The following is a 16,908-nucleotide window of genomic DNA, read 5'->3' on the forward strand; positions in this document are numbered from 1 at the left end:
ATTAAATGCCAGGTCAACAGCCTTTGCTTCAGCAGGACGCTAACATGGCGATATACTCTCCTGCACTGTTCTGTTGTTACACACAAACTTGTGTGTAACACACTTGTGTGTAATTAACACCTGCTATGCTAATGACACTGTCGTCAACATAGTCAACAACAAGGCTTTCTTGATGAACTATAAGCCAAGGGAAAACAGGCTCTCATTTGTTACGTGAAGCAGGTAAACCCAGGGGCAGACACAGGTGGGGAGACAGGGATATGTTAGGAACAAGGTATTTATTTTAAGACGAAAAAAAGAGAATGCAGGCTTGGGGAAGCTTGGAACGTTAACTGGGAACTTTGGTTTGGGGCTAGGGCTGGCAAAAACAAGTTTTTAATACATTTCCATGAACAGTTGTTACTGTGGATCAGTTGATGAAGCCAGCATAATCTCTAAACAGCCCACAAAGACTTTACTTTGCTGCTCCACTATCAAAATCTGCATCAGTGCCTGCTATTTTTTCATAACCAATCCTTACAATGTCTTTGCCACTGCCTTGCCTTACAGTCATAAGTACAACATCGTGTCTCACTGGATGGAGTGAGGTGATCTCTAATTTCCACATGGATATTATTAACATTGTCCTTTCTTTCTCTAAGGTCTCTATAAAAGCTGTTATCTGGCTCTCAGGAACGTCTAACTTTAGCCGTTCTCTAGCCTTACATGTCAGGGTCTTCCATTTTCTTTAAAGGCAAAAGAGCCTTTTCTCCTTTATGTGAGCCTCCTCTCTCTGAAATGAAAGCATCTTCTCTATGGGATTCTGTAAGTGTCCAGAGCAGTGAAATTCATCCTCTAAGCTGTCCTTACAGGCATCTATTTTATTGTCTGAGTTTCTATCGCCTAGAGGTATATTTTGTGAGGCCTCCATTTTGTGAGTGGATACCACTACCTTAGACCATCACATTGAGTCTTTCTGCTCTCCTTGGACATATGCTGGGAATGATGAGGTTAAGCTGTTACTGCAGCATGTCCGGCTGATGGAATAATAATAAATGGTCTAACTCTTCAACTGATGGTTCACAAAGTGTTTATTTATGACCACCCACACCATACTGTAGCTGAATGACAACTATGAACACACCTTCAACATACCATAGGAGAGAATGTTAATAATACTTTATTTCTATAGCACCTTTCAAAACCTGAGTTGCAAGGTGCTCCACAAAATTCAATACCATAGAGTATAAGAAAACACACAGAGAAAAAAAAGAACATGATACAGCAAAAATGCAATAAAAACACGATGAAAAGACATTATATTACATTATGCCAGTCTGAACAGGTGGGTCTTTTAAAAGCTTTTCAAAATGAGGCACTGACTCAGCTGATCTGATCTGAGTTGGTTCCACAGCGTTGGAGCTAAAACTGTAAAAGCAAGATCTCCTTTTGTTTTAAGTCTGGATCATGAATCTTTTAACATTTGATTTTATGATCTGAGGAGTCTCAGTGCAGAGTAAAGGGTTAAGAGTTTTGAAATGTAAAGTGGAGCCAGACCATGTAGGGATTCAAGCATAATCAATAGAATCCTATATTGGATTTTGTATTGAATGTGGAACCAGTGTAATTCGGCCAGGACTGGAGTGATGTCTTCCCTACGTTGAGTGTTTGTTAGAAGCCTTACTGCTGCATTCTGCACCAGGCAAAAGCTGCATTGTTTAGGCATGCCATGAATTACAGTAGTCTAGTCCTTGCATTGAATTTAAGAGGAAATGAAGGTGTGGATAAGTTTTGTTTTTGGGGAGCAATAGTTGGACTTTGTAGATAGCAGGATGGAGTTACTACTAGTTTAATATTTAAGTATTATTAACTGACTGAAAATAAATCACATCTATTCCTATCATGAAATATCACTTTTTAGCCCGTTAGCTTAATGACAACCCTAACCCTCTAATAGAGTGCTATAGGTAAACATCTTTAACTTAAAATTAAACATTTGAAGTCATTTTTCGATACATATGCACCACACAAATAATGCTGCATTTCTTTATATTGGCAAGCAAACTCTATTGAGATAACGGCCCTTTTAAGCCTGACAGAACTGCCTTGAATAGAGCAGTCTTGCTAGCCTAAACACACTAGCATACATTTTTTTTAAAAAGCACCATAATATGACTAAACTTTAAACAACATATGAAACAAAATGACAAGAAACTTTGTGCTCTGACCAACCAGGTGCTAAACAAACAAAATAGTCTAAATCTCAAATAAAAAGAATATGATGCCGTTCTGGACAGCTTGTTCAAATGGCGCTATATTACACACACACACACACACACAAAAACATTTATTTGCTTTCTTTCTGAGTTTTATCAACACATTGATGCTATGATATTCGTAACTAGCCACTGTCCAAAGATTTTTTTAAAGGTCCACATAACAGCTCCTCCAAAGTTCACTTGTTAAAATGTATTTAATTTTGCCTAATATAATATATATTATATTTAATAAGCTTTAGAGGTCCTGGAAGCTGATTTTGTCTCCTGTGGTCGGAGTCAGGCTAGCTGCTTCCCCTTTTTCCATCTTTGTGCTAAGCTAAGCTAACCAGCTGCTAGCCATGGCTTCATATTTACTGTGCAAACAAGAGAGTGATATTGATCTTTTCATGTTATAAAGAAAGCCAAAAAAAAGTGTATTTCCCCAGATGTCATAACTATTCCTAAACCACTTCTTAACATCTCTGACCCCCTGAAACCAGACAAACCTGGCTTCGTTATACAGGGGATTTTATACATATACAAAATAAGTAGTGTATAAAACCCAACTTAGATGTTCTGACACTGTAATTCAACCACAGCATTTACAACTTTGGTATAATTGAGTTGTCATAAACAGCGTACATTTATTCCATTTGCCCAGGATGGTCTTAAATGACAGCTCAGCTTAAATTCAATATAGTGGCATGTCAAACTAACCCAACCAGGAATCAGAGCCAGGTCTTCCGTGCGCTGCTGTGATTACTTCACCACTTACCAGAGCACTACATGTCTGTCTCCTCTCCTTGCCCTGCTCCATGTACACACATATATACAAAACTCACACATCAAAGCCCTGCGCTCATTACCACGCAAAGGATAAACATAGACAGCCCTGCAGATGGTTAGTTCTCAGATAGAGGTTTCTCTGTGTACGTATGTTTGCATGTGTGTTTTTGAAGAGATTTTCTGAAGCATGCTGCCAAAATTGAAGTGTCGGTACTTTCTGTTTTTTCCACCCTGGACCTCTTGACTTGACCAGCGAGCTGAGCTGGAGATTCATGGTTTCTTTAAAGGAGTCAAGGCCTTCACGGCAGATCTTATTCACACGTGCAGGATAACATTTTGAGCAGAGCCGGCCAGCTTTATTAGTGGCAGTTTACAGGGATATCCATGACGCTCTCACAGCCCTCTGGAAGCTTCTCCACATTACTCTAGGGCAACGGCAGGTTAATGGAAGCCAGGTGGAGCCTCCCTGCATTTCCTCTGACCAGGAGCACTTGATTGACAGTGAGTTGTGGCGATGGGGAACGTAGCTACCCAGAATCAGGGTCGTGATGGAAACATGGCAATTCACGAGCAACAGCTGCTTTTCTTGGCCACAACAGAGAGAACATTTCCATTCACCTGAGACTACTCTTAATTGGAACGTGTGGATATGCGCACCAATGTGTGTCTGGCTTTTCTCTTTGCTTATTTGTGGTTAACTGCATCTAATAGTTAAACAATATTGCAAGTCACCCAATTCTCCCAAATTTTTAAGCCTGCTTTTTTAAACTGTATTCGCTTAAAAAAAACATGGACTCTAAATGGATTCATCCAGTAGGTTAACAGAAAGTTTGATTTACAGATGGCGACCTGTTCAGTATCATTAATAGCTATTTTAAAGTTATTTTTAAATGGCGTCATTCAAAAAAATATCAAAACAAAGCAAACATTAGCTATTTAGATCAGTGTATTATTCATTATTATAGAAAAAATGGTAAACATAGTAGTTATTTATTATTTACATAGATTACATTGTCACATCATGGTAAGTTATATCAGTTTTATATGCCCTAAAATGCCCAGACATCTGACTTATCACGACTCTTTATCCTGATCAATAAAATCCTGTGTAGCACTATTGAATTTCATAATTGTGGCAATCAGTCAGTTTACAAAGCAATAAACACCATATATAGAGTAACTGTCTTTACATAAAAGCTAAGATTACAAGGAGACCATTTGAAATAAATGGCATCCCAGAGCTATAAAATACTTGTTTCATGTGTGAGGGCAGTAATGAGTAGGTCTTTTTGGAGAAACATAAAAATATGAATGGCTCTCCAGCAGGGACAAAGAAATACACCAATTAGTATTCTAAGATTCATTGATTTATTACTGTACATCTAGGAGACTGATATGTTCAAGGATGCCAAAGAAGTCATATTTAGGAACTTAAGTACCACTTGTGAGGACATCTATGATCTTTAAAAGTCCTTCCAAAAAATAACTCATCCGCAGATTAGGTCAGTTATTCTTTTCCCACATCATTTCTGGGATCAAGTTATCATTTTAAATTGTTACAAGTATGGCGCTCTGCATTTTTTTACCCTGATTCAGGCGTCTGAATCTATAAACACAATACACAGTGCGCTCTTTCATCTTTGAGCCACGATTTTGATGTTAACTGCTTGGCAAAAGAACATGACACCCAGGGTGACACAGGGATTACTTGTTCTATATTTAGTGTTTATGTACATGAATATTGGCAGGACAACTCTGTACATGTGACACACACACACAGCGATACAGTGATAATAACACAGATCTCCAGCACAGAACACATTTACAAGATGGGCTCTAGAGCAAACACTGGCTGAGATACATAAGGGAATGTCTGAACTACGACAACTTCCTCATAAAACTGGAATTTCCTCGTAACAGTTATTATTGTCATCAATAAAAACAGACAATCGTAAAGAGAGACAAAAAGTATAAAATAATTTAAATTCCTTCTAAAACATGTAGTGAATATGCAGCAAGAGATCTATACAATGTGGGTAGCTACTGTATCTCCTCCGGTCAACAAGATTGGAAACTGAAAGGACAGACAAATAATGACAGACAAAAGCAAATGTCATGCAGCAACAAAGAAACATACAAGATGAAAGATGATCTTTGAAATTCTGCCTCCCCTGTGGCAACATGATGTCAAGACGACAAGCCTGGCAACAAAGCACCTCACGCTATGGGCCGCCCCGACGTGCCACGATGAAATGTAAACATAAATATACAGGTTGATATCTCTCTCTACAAACAGTTCAGTCACTGCCACAGGCCCATCAGCTGTGTGAGTAGTCAGTCTGTATACACTCCTTAGTAGAATATCACTTAGAGTTAAATAAACTTATTTAATATATATATTTATAATAGATTTATTCTTTGCAGAGTCATTTAGCAGTATTTCCTTGTTTTCACCAGTTTGCTCTGGTATTTCACTGAGTGACCACTGTGTCCCACCACATAAACGTCCAGCAGGTAGGTCTTGCCTGGCTCCAGACCTGTGATGGTCTCTGTAGTCACAGCTTTCTGCAGGTTCGGGCTGTGGAAGTACTTGCACAGGACCTTTTCTGACTTCCTGCGGGTCTCTGGCCCAGCGCACTGGTTTTGTTCCCGGCGTCGCTGCTCCTCGCCGTAATTGTCGGCCACCTCTTTGCGGTAAATGCAGTATTTGTTGCGGTCCTGTGTGCCCAGCCAGGCCACAGTGGCGGAGGAGCATGTGCGCAGCTTGTCAAAGGCCTTGATGCGCGTATCCTCCGGAAGTGAAGGGAAGGGCTGCTTGCTGCTGGGTCGTGTGGTGGCTAGTATCTTCAAAGTGGAGGCCCCTTTCCTGCTGCCACGCAAACGGATCAGGTACTTGGCTTTTGGCTTTCCCCGCAGCTGGAACTGCCGCACCCCCTCCACATTCTGGGAGAGCAGCAACTTGCCATCACGCCTCACCTGCACCTGCACGGCGTCCAGACATGTGTGGACAAACAGCGTGACCCTCTGGTGTGAAGACACGGGAGCGAAGCGTAGAAACTTGCTGCCCTTTCTCTTGATGAAAACATCCGATACTTTGCCGTCCTTCAGCTCCACTGTCTTCTGACGAGCTTCCTCTTTAGTGCGGGCGAAAGTCCCCACGTACGCCGTGCTGGTGTTGGTGGCAGAATTCACAGCAAAGACATCAAAGTAGTACTGTGTGTCTGGTTTCAGCTCTGACACAGTGAAAATATTTTTATTGCCAATACACACCTTCTGAATGTCCGATGCTCTGGGTTTGGCTGTGTATGCCCGAGAGATCTTATTACTTGTTAGGCCTCGGTCCTTGCCATAACCGTTGTCAGAGGGAACAAAGCCAAAATGCGCAAAGTCAAACGGGCTAAAATCTCTACCAGGCTTTGGAGCCAACATGAAGGCGTCATCAGTGCTGATTTTAGCTTCAGCAGCACACATGCTCTTGAAATTGTGCTCCTTGTTGATCACTACACAATACTGAACAGGCTGACCCATCAGAGAGCCAGTTGGTGTAGGCTTCCAGGCCAGGGTAACAGTGGTACGGCCCAGTGCGGTCACATCCACGCGAGGGTCGTAGGGCAGCTCCGGGTATGGCTGATCAGACTCCGGAGTTGTGGTGGCGTACACCTTGAAGTTACTGTCTTTCTCTGTGGACAGTAGTTCCAGCTGGTAGAGGCCAGAGGGCGTGCTGGTGGCCACATAGGACTCCACATCGTTGCCCTTGTAGGTGAAGAGCTCCGTCCCCTCGTCTACCGTCACCTGCTGTTTCTGTTGGTCCAGAGGTTCAGGCTCTCCTGGAAAACAAAAACAAATAGGCACAACGTGAACTCTTTGCTCAACACTGCATCCAATTTGATATTACAGAAAGATGTTGACAGATCTTTAGTTATGCCCTTCACAATATTTTTCTTCTATTTAATTTTTGGCTTTGATGAAAAATCATTTCCAAATGTACTAGAAAATGTTTAATATGTTGATGCTGTGAAGTCATGATGAATCCCTGCAAGCCTCACGGACGATTAGCCCCTGACATGGCAGCCATGTTTTGACTCCAAACATCCCCAAACATCACAGGCCAGCATTCACTTGGCCTTTCCGAGGAAGCTGCGCTACAAAGAGGCGCCTTGTAGCTTCCATGTGAGAGAGACAGTCTCTTACACCGACTTGAGCAAGAAACCATAATATTATGTTTGTCAACCAGAGAGTGTGCTCAGCGGTGTACTAAAAATTAATGCTCAAAGATCTACTCCCACTAGAGACATTAAGCAAAAAGAGTTGCAAAGACAGAAAGAAGTTCACTGGCTGAACTATTGCTGCACCATTTCTTGTGAAGTCAGACTTATACCCATGGCGCTGCGTGTGTTGGGTTCAAATGTGTCATTTTTTTTCTACTTAAGGATGAATTTTTTTGTCTTGATGCAAGGTAAATGTCTTCAATAGGGAAACCACTCGATAAATCATTTTGTTATATTTGATCTGACATGAGCACAGACACACACATGCAGGTGCTCATGTATTGACATTCAAATATATGCTCACATCACACATCTATGCTCTAAAACCGCCGCTTTAGTCATCTGGCAAGATCTACTGTGCTGAAAGGACGCCCTCCAGATGGAGAAAGTTTTAATTTGAAGCAGAGGCCATTAAAAAAAAGAAAGAAAGAAAGAAAGGGGAAGAGGAAGGAATACAGACAGACAGACAAACAGAGCAGCAGGATTTACCTTAAGAAGACCAAGACAGCTTAAGTAAAGGGGTGTAATGCTTTGATTCAGTAGGTTGACAAGAGGAGAACCCTTCTCTAAAATTATAGACGTCAGCTTGGCCGAGACAGACATCATAAGTGGTCAGACTAGACACTACGACTGTGACTTAATTAAAACCCACCAAAACACGAAGCCTAACATCACCCTGCAGGTTAATTGTGTGTGGGGGATAGTGATATTTCCCCATAACGTGTCATTAACCTCTTCCACTGCTGCCTTATGTCAATTATACCTGATCCCTCTCCGCTGGCCTCTTCTGGCAGCTCCTGCAGAGTGAGTTTCCACTCCAGAGGAGCATCACAAGGTGTCACAGTCACAGACAGGGGTGTGTTGTCTTCTTCCACCACAAAGTAGTACCTGTGAATATAATAGATTAAAGGGGACTGATATGAGTGTCAGCATTCATGATTCATCCTAGTTTGATGTGATCCTACAAAAAGTGTTGTATAAATGCATGAACAGACTATTTGAAGCTGTTATGCTCAAGCAGGCAGTGATATTGTTCTGCTGACCTTGGTCTCTCTCGCTGTGAGCTGACAGACACTCAGTTACACGAACATGAGTTTCTCATCTATTATTTAGTTTTTGCATCAACAGCACAGATCATGTTACAATGAAACGTCTAATGTTTTATACCTATTTACAGTAAGTGGCCATCAACAAGTTTAATCTTTTTCCTCAGTGACTGTTATTACAAACATAGACTCTCTTGGATTATATAATTCATTAATTCATTGTTTGTCTGCAGAGCTCTTACCTTTTGGGTGTGTCCCTGAACAGGTAGCCACTGATCTCAGCTCCATCCGGTACGACTGAGGAATCATGGAACATCGACTTGTCTCTGATCTGCATCTGGAAGAGCCCTTCGTCTCTCGTGGGCAGCTTCTGGGCCAGCGCTCCCAGTCCCAGCAGCACCAGCAGCACCACGCTCCAACCTTTACACTGCCTCATTCTGAAACATACAGAGAAATTATCAGTTTTCTATGCAGGTTTATATAATTCCTGTGAAAAATGCGTTTTTTACTTTCTTTCTTTTTGTTAACCGGTTTCAAATTCAGTTACCGAGACAGTATTTATCTTTTATCATAGAGTTATATATCTTAAAGTTGAAATGAATGGTTTGGAATGTTAGATGAGAAGATCAATACTACTTTCACAAGTGTTAAATATAAAGCTACAACCGGGAGACTGTTAGCTTAGCATAGCATTAGGATTGTAAACATGAGGAAAAGACAGGAATCCAACCCAGCTCTTTCAAAAGGTTTTGACAAATCTGCTAGCCAGCTGTGAAACTCACTAATTAACACAAAATGTACAAAAAACAAAGCATTAAAAAAAACGACATGATTAAACAAACGAGGTGTAACATGTAAATTATTGAGCTTCAAACTACTGGTATACAGATTATTCTGTTTCCTATTGCTTCCAGTTTTTATACTAAACTAAGCTAATCTACTCGTAGCATATACAGAACAACCAGTCTCACCTGAAAGGGAGTGAGAATACTTCTCAAAACACCTCACACAATTTGTTGTTTTTACATATCAGTTTTGTGCAACTATTGGGATTTTTTTCTTTCTTTTTTTACCTGAAATTCTAAAAGAGACAAGCTAACTGTCTCTCCCAGGTTTTGGTATTTATGTTAAAAGAAGCCAAGCTAATTAACCACTGGCTATAGCTAGCCTAATCTTTACTTGACATGAGAAATAAAAAATGTCTAAAAACTGCTTTAATGCCCATCAGCAACGAATATTAATGGGTCATATAAGTTACCATTTATCCAAAATGTCTATTTTTTGCCATGAAAGTTCTGAATAGCTCTTTATTTTCATTCTGGCACTGGCTAAAAATACAAAACTCTTCCTAATGAGTTAGATTTGGCATTGCCTAGTTTTGGCAACACAGTTACAGTGTTTTTAGTAGAGTTCTGCTTTACTCATTTTCAGCTACATGCTTTATTTCATATTAAAATGTATTTTCTTGCCTCCTTTTCCTTTTAGTTTTAGCCTTAATTAACATTTAATATTAAACCTGGCTGGCAACACAGACACCATCTGTGAGTCAATCAATGAGTGAGAGACCAAAAAGTAAAGGGGGAATGAATGAGTAGTCCGGGCCATAGTGAAGAAGGAGGGTTTAGATTTAAACACAGATGCGTGAAGGAAAAGACATTGCTCTAAGCTCCGGGGAACCACACTATTTCATAAACCACTTAATATAAAATCCCTGAATCCATGTTGTTTAAGTTTTATTGATGCTAATATAAAAATGCTTGGTGCTGCAGTCCACAGATGGAGCTGAGGTGCGGCTGAGAGCCTCTCACGTATCCCCTGTCTATTGATTTTGTCCCATTGATTGCAGCTGATGGGAATGCCAAATCCCTGGTGATTTAATCAGTGTAATGATGGCAGATTAGCCAGATACTTTACTGCCATTTACTGCAAGGGAGATGGTGTCCTTTTAATGACCCCTCTCCCTCTCTCTCTCTCTCTGCTTACCCTCTTGTCTCTCTTTGCGTTGATCACAGTTTTTTCATCAACAAGTAATCTCTTTCCCTTTTCATACTTGTTCATCCTTCCCTTCTATTTAATTCCACTTCTCCTCCTTCATTACCGTCCTAAACAGATAAAGAGAAGTAAAACCAGAGTGGCTAGGTCTGGACGAACAACCACTACACCACTACTATACAAACATGGCTTCATTTATGTATTATCGCCCTTAAAAAGCACAGACAAGCAAAAAGTCCTTGACAGCTCCTGTCAGTGTCTCCGTCTCTGCTGTTGTCTGATCCCAACCTCCCGTCGTACCGCCAGACTTCAGAGAGCAAAAGGAAAGCCGCCTAAGTGGTACTTTGAGGTTTGACTCACACAGAGAGTGGAGATCCTTATCGCCTCGGCTTGTCTCATTCCACTTCAGAAGCGTGTCAGTCGGAACAAAGACATGTCTATTAATACTCAAGACAGCTCTGAGGTGGTATGTACAGAGCTGTTCAGAGCTGTCTTTCATTCCAACATCCCCAAACACCACACAGACACAGCGAGGGCCCCGTCCCCAGCCGCTCTGTCCCCCATACTGATGTCATTACACATAATGTCTGCTATCACTCATACAGTAAGAGTTTTATCACCACTGTCATTAGCACATTTGATGTGTGCCTTCAGTGTGCCCCTCACATGTGACACTGCTGATTTAAACCCTATGACTGAACCTAACAGCATTTTCTCCCACATGCACAGAACCACTCAGTCTGTATTCACAATATACTGCAGAGCGATGATATCCGAATATTGGAGCAGTTGTGTTGGGTCACTGCGGTTGCATGGACCAGCGCAGAGTCAACATGGTAACACAGGCTGCGCTGGATCCACTTTTACATGCGGGCCTGCGCCATTCTCATGCCACAAAGCTCCCTTACCAAAATAACACATCAAAAAAAAGCTGCATCTGGAACAAATAAAGCCTAATGTTTAATTAGAATGAGGGAGAATGTATGATTGCAATTTGAGGACGGATAATTTAAAGGCACGGTCACCCGCAATCGTGTCAACTTTGCTTTTGCTGTTGCTTTTTTATCTGTTTATTTATACATTTATAGTTTTTGTTTCACTTTAAGTGGGATTTGCACTCCATCTTGGGTGGAAAATATCTTGTATATTCTAATTGGCAAACTGTGGAGTCTAGAGAGCTGTGACATGAGATTAGGGACAAATGCAGTGCCATTTCTAAACAAGGAAATAGTAATGATCTTCTTTCCCATGGCTGCCTTTGGTACATCTACATTATCCATCTGTGACAGGAAGAACACAAAAAAAGACGCTGCACCCTTTCCATCTTTCCATTTCTGTGTGATCTGAGGAATGCCATCCCCTCATTTGAATTTCTACTATAACAGCTTTGACCCTGCTCTAATTTAAGGTCATTACAAGCAAAATGGGAAATCGTGTGCAAAGCCAAAACAAAATGTTCACACTGCATCTCCCAGATGGGCTCAATTTTTTTTCAATGACATCACTCAGCTGCAAAAATTACAATCATTCACGATCCACGATGATTAGAGCAAAAAAATATCAATTACATGCAACAATTTCCATCCGCGCACCTGATCAACTCTATGAATGTGAGTGTATTTCCAGCAGGAAAAAAACAATTATAAGCGCACTACTTCCATGTATGGAGGCGTTTCTGAACACAAAGCAGAGCACATGCATGTACAGCCTCCGTGGTGTGTGTGTGCGTGTTTGCATGTATATATCCTCGGCCATGTGCACGAGCACCAAACTGCCCCTGACCTCCCCTCACTTTGTTTAACCGGTCTCCCTCCTTCCCTCCAGCTCCTTGTCAAGACGGATAAGCTTCCTGCCTGCTGCCACATGGAGCTCATTAACAGAACGGGAGGGAATAAAAGACAGTTTAATTTCAACACAAATAAAGAGACATTTCGGATTCCACCCAACAAGACGCCTGGCAGGGCTCGCAGGACCTGAAGCCTCTGTGTGTTTTCTTTAAGGAAGTCTGAAGGCAGATTTATGGTGGGTCCTCAGTAGCGAGCTCCATCACTGCTGTCACTTCAGGGCCAATGTGGGGATTGGAGTGAGTGGAGTGTGTGAGGGGGCTGAGAGGGGAGCCAAGGATGGAACCGCACAGGACCTGGACCTGTTCTATAGGCAGGCCAAACCATAGCAGGTCTGGTGCTTTTGGACAGCTTAAACAGCTCATTAATGAATTGGTAGAGACTGTGGTAAGGGCTCCGATCCAAGACTGGAGATTTTTATCTGCTGTGTCCATATATTAATGTGTATGTGTCTTGCTGTGTGTGTGTGGGTGTGTGTGTGTGTGTGTGTGTGTCCAAACCATCACATTCCTCCACTCCACTCTGTGTATAAGTCGAAATCATCATCACTCAGGACCTGTCTCCACGCCATCCACAACATCACTCACAGTTTGAGTTTCTTGAACTATCCGCATCATCAGAGACACGAAAGCTGGCACAATAGCATGATGGAAAAGGAGAGCCCAGTTTCCTCTCCTTCTCACCCTTCCCCTCCTTTCCTGCTTTTCTCTATAGTCCCATCTCCGAAGCTTGCATTTAGCACTGCATCCTGGAATGTCTCTATGAGGAGGGTCAGGTCGCAGGGCTGCTTTCTGTGCAAAAAAAACGAGCCTTTCACATAGAATTTGAAGGGGGGGGGGGGTTGACTGATGTGCTGTTGCATTGTGGCTGCAGGGGTGATTATAGATTACAAGAGAAAATGCCCCATGGGAAAGTCACCCACCCACTGCCCATCATCCAGGGCACAGGCCCGCGTCGTGGGAAATGAGTCAATCATGATCCGTTATGTTGTGTTTGGGCAGAGAGGGGAGCACTGAAAGCCTGTTCAGCAGCCAGTGCTTGTGTCCATCTGAGGGAGCATAATGAGGGGCTTTGCGAAATGAATGCGCCCGGGGAGACTGGGAGTGGGTGTGGATATGATGAATAATTTAACAAGGAAATAAAAACTTGTATGCTTAATCTTTCACCGGTGACTCTGGGATATGTGACATCCAGCGCGGACAAAAGGCAGCGTGGAGGAGACTGTATATACACCGACCGCAGCCTGCTGTCACTTCTCTAGACGCAAATGGCTACAGCAACACTGGCAGAATTCTTTCAGCCAGGAGTTTTCATATGCAAATCACGGTTTAGTTACGGTATGCGACGCAGACCTTCCCATTTTAAGACTTTTTTTTTTTTTTTTTTCATGATTCATTCTCCTGAGAAAGTAGAAGGGAGGCAGTGTGGCGTCACCCCGCTACTAAATACAGTTATTCAAATCCCTGCTCCGAGTATGTCTCTCATTAAGCACCGACTGAGAGGAGGAAAACACACACACACACACACATCTCTCACATGGACCGGATGAGGAGAATCAACTCCACAACATGAGCTAAACTGTGATTAATCTGCCTTGATTCATTTGGATTAAAACAAATGAGGCGAGAGGGAGTCAATTATATCCCAATTCTCATGGATAGGGAAAAACTAGATCCCCATCAAGCGCAGTCCGGGGCTCTCACAGGTGCGTAAAAGCACCCATGGGTGACACGGTGAAACCACCGTGAACCAAAATTGCACTCAAGTAAAAAAAAAAACAACAACTGTGCAGATTTTTTTTTTTTACACTTTGTAGCTAAAATTGCGCATGGATACCACACATAGCGCGCGGGCCATTAGAAATACTGCGCGTATTGATAAGTCGCCTTTATTGGGTGCTGTGTCACCCCTGGGAGCATGGGAACCTTTCGGCTGCACAAAAGCCGAAAGGATTTTCTTAAGTTCACCCGTTTAACGGTGCTCATCAGTGCCGTACTGTATGCTGTGATATACAACCCGAACCAAAACAACCTTCAATTAAAAGAGCATGCGAGTTGAGGCTTGATTGAAATGTGTTTGAAACTTTTAACTTCCCGGAGTTGTAAACCGCAAAACCTCTTCCCCTCTCTCTGTCTCTCTGGCAGGCGTCTCAAAGGCACTTAACTCGGAGAGTCCAACTCTGAATTTATATGGAGCTTTTATGCGCACCAAAAAAGCTTCAGAAAAGTTCAAGAAAGAGAAGGAAGTTTTTTTTTTCTTGGAGTCTGCAGTCAGATCTAGCTAATAATTAAAGAGGCTCTGGATCAGACGCACCACTTCACAGGCAAGATCATACGTTAAAAAAAATAGATAATTTATACAAGAGATAATCTTACCTTTTGGAATATGAAACGGCGAAGTTATCTGAAGGATGGTGCTTCTTGTTCTCAAAACCACTCTGATATCACCAAGATTTTTTTGATTAAAAAAAAAAAAAAAGTGTCTTACAGCTAAATAAGATGCGATTTAAAGGAAAAATCAAAACACAAGTCGTCCTATGCAGTGTCCAGTAGTTCCCCTCAGTTTTCACGCCTATTGTTGTTGCCTATCAATCGGATTAGGCGACTGCTCTGGTGCGTGTTTGCAGTTTTCTTGCGGATTTAACTGGTCTCTAGTGGGCAGGAGTGTGTGTGAGTGAGTGTGTGTATGTGTGTGTGTGTGAGTGTGAGTGAGTGGGTATCCCGAGTGCTGGCAGTGCGTCCCTCCCCTGCAGCGCCGCTGCTATTGAAACCTCCACTGGATTGGAAGCAAACTGGTGCGAACTTCTTCTTCTTCTTCTTTCCTGCGCTCCCTGTAGGAAGACACTGAACCAGCCCACTTCTTCAGCACACCACAGAGGGGGGAACAAAAAAAAACAGGGACCAAGACTGGCCCTCAAATTCTATGCATAGACTGAAAGGGGGGAAATCTGGCAGACACATCACCTGAATTCTCATATAAAGTCTGAATTTAAACTTTACATGAAATGCAGTTAGGATTTAGAGGAGACTATAAGGTGAGTATTGCTGCACAGAAAGCGCTCACATGTCAACAGAGCATAAATCTAACGTATTGCTTTCTTTGGAGCGGGGTTCCCCCTCATACTTTATTTCCTCGCTGTTTACTGTGATGCTCCCTGGAAATTATTACTTTGGGCAGTAGCGCCCTGTCGAAGTCACGCAACCCTCGAGGCTACAGTGTGTAGGCAAGTTTTATCACGGGCCCTGACAGCTGGATGTGGAAAACACGATCATAATATGCAAAGCCACTTTGATGATGACAAGAAATGCGCAGAAATGTTTCGCAGAGCGGAATGTGGCGCAGTCAACACCAAGTTGCTGATCAACTGTGGAAATTCCCAGTGAGACAGTGAGTGCTGTTGTTTTGAAGCCCAGGGAGGCAAATATTTATCCAAGATAAGAGCCATTGACTGAACTCTGTCTCGGGTCTGAATTGCCCCAAATTTATGGCTTGATGGGGGGTCCATGTCTAATCTAGATTTAGAGGATGCTGCCGTTTCCTGCTGCTTCCTCCCTAAAAGGACCGTCTTTCATATTACGTTGTGGTAAGATTTTCACTCATGACTGGGTGCAGGTTGCGTTCATCTGGGCTACAACCAAATGAAGATGAGTTTGCATGATATGTTCGCAGTGACACATACAAAATGATGTTGTCAGCATTTGAAAAATGTGCCAATCATACTTATAAAACGATGTTTAGAGACAGTTAGTAAATTAAGGAGGATAGACAAAATTTGACTATTAAAAATTCTATATTCCAAAAACATGTTGATGTTTCCCCTAAAATGTATTTTAAAATAATTCTTCAAACCTGAGATTGGCCGTTCATTTTCAGTGATCGCCAAAGGTTAGCAGACTGTTGTGCTGTGAGAAACTGGACAGTTTTGGTACAACAGCGTCATCTAGCGGCCGCTAAAGAACAGAGTGAAATATTTAGTGAAAAGAAAAAAAGGAAGATTTTATCTTTATTTCTCTATACAGCATTTACTCAGAAAGGCATACAGGTCAAATGAAGATAGGAGATACAGAGAGACAAAGAGTCTGGAAACCTACACACACTGGCGCTCATCACAAACATTATCTATTCAGCATGATTTAGAGTGAATTTCAGTTTAAACCACAGTCTGTGTCTTTATTTGTTTTAAATAGTTTGACAAAGGAGCGCTGATATATTTACACATGTAACCTATACACACAGGTGTTTGCATATGTTTGTGTGTGCGTGCGTGCATGTATGTGTGTGTATGTGTATGTCTTGAGGGGTTTGAGGGTTATTGATGCCTGGGTTCATGATTAGTGCCGCTGTGACTTTCACATCCTTGGGATTAAAATAGATGCCAAATTGAATCTGCTATTAGCCACACCACCAAGCTGTGAAAATGAATCCACTCTGGGGACATGTATACTCACAATAACCCAGACACACACACACATACACACACACACACACACACACACACACACACACACACACACACACACACACACACACACACACACACACACATATACACTGACCCAGCTACATGCCAGAATCTTGAAAATGTATCCACACCAGGGACAGTTTAGTACAGATGGAGGGTGGAGGGGAATAAGGAGGTGGAAAACGCTCCTGTAACGCTAATCCTTCTGCACTGTTTCAGCTCCACTGCAGAGACCAAAAGAATCTTATTTTAACAGATTTATAGAGGAAAAGT

The 16,908-nt window shown here is 42.0% G+C and overlaps 1 protein-coding gene across 1 annotated transcript; it reads right to left on the reverse strand.

Moving 5' to 3' along the window:
• Positions 1 to 4,740: 4,740 nt before the first annotated feature.
• ndnf (neuron-derived neurotrophic factor) lies at positions 4,741 to 14,923 on the reverse strand. Its single transcript, XM_062424377.1, has 4 exons — positions 14,549 to 14,923; positions 8,580 to 8,774; positions 8,055 to 8,179; positions 4,741 to 6,850 (listed from the first exon to the last, which is right to left on the reverse strand). Exons 2-4 carry the CDS (start codon positions 8,771 to 8,773, stop codon positions 5,454 to 5,456), a joined length of 1,716 nt encoding a protein of 571 aa, XP_062280361.1. The 5' UTR covers position 8,774; positions 14,549 to 14,923; the 3' UTR covers positions 4,741 to 5,453.
• Positions 14,924 to 16,908: the final 1,985 nt, after the last annotated feature.

Source organism: Scomber scombrus, chromosome 8 (genome assembly GCF_963691925.1).
Source record: "Scomber scombrus chromosome 8, fScoSco1.1, whole genome shotgun sequence".
Lineage (NCBI taxonomy): Eukaryota > Metazoa > Chordata > Actinopteri > Scombriformes > Scombridae > Scomber > Scomber scombrus.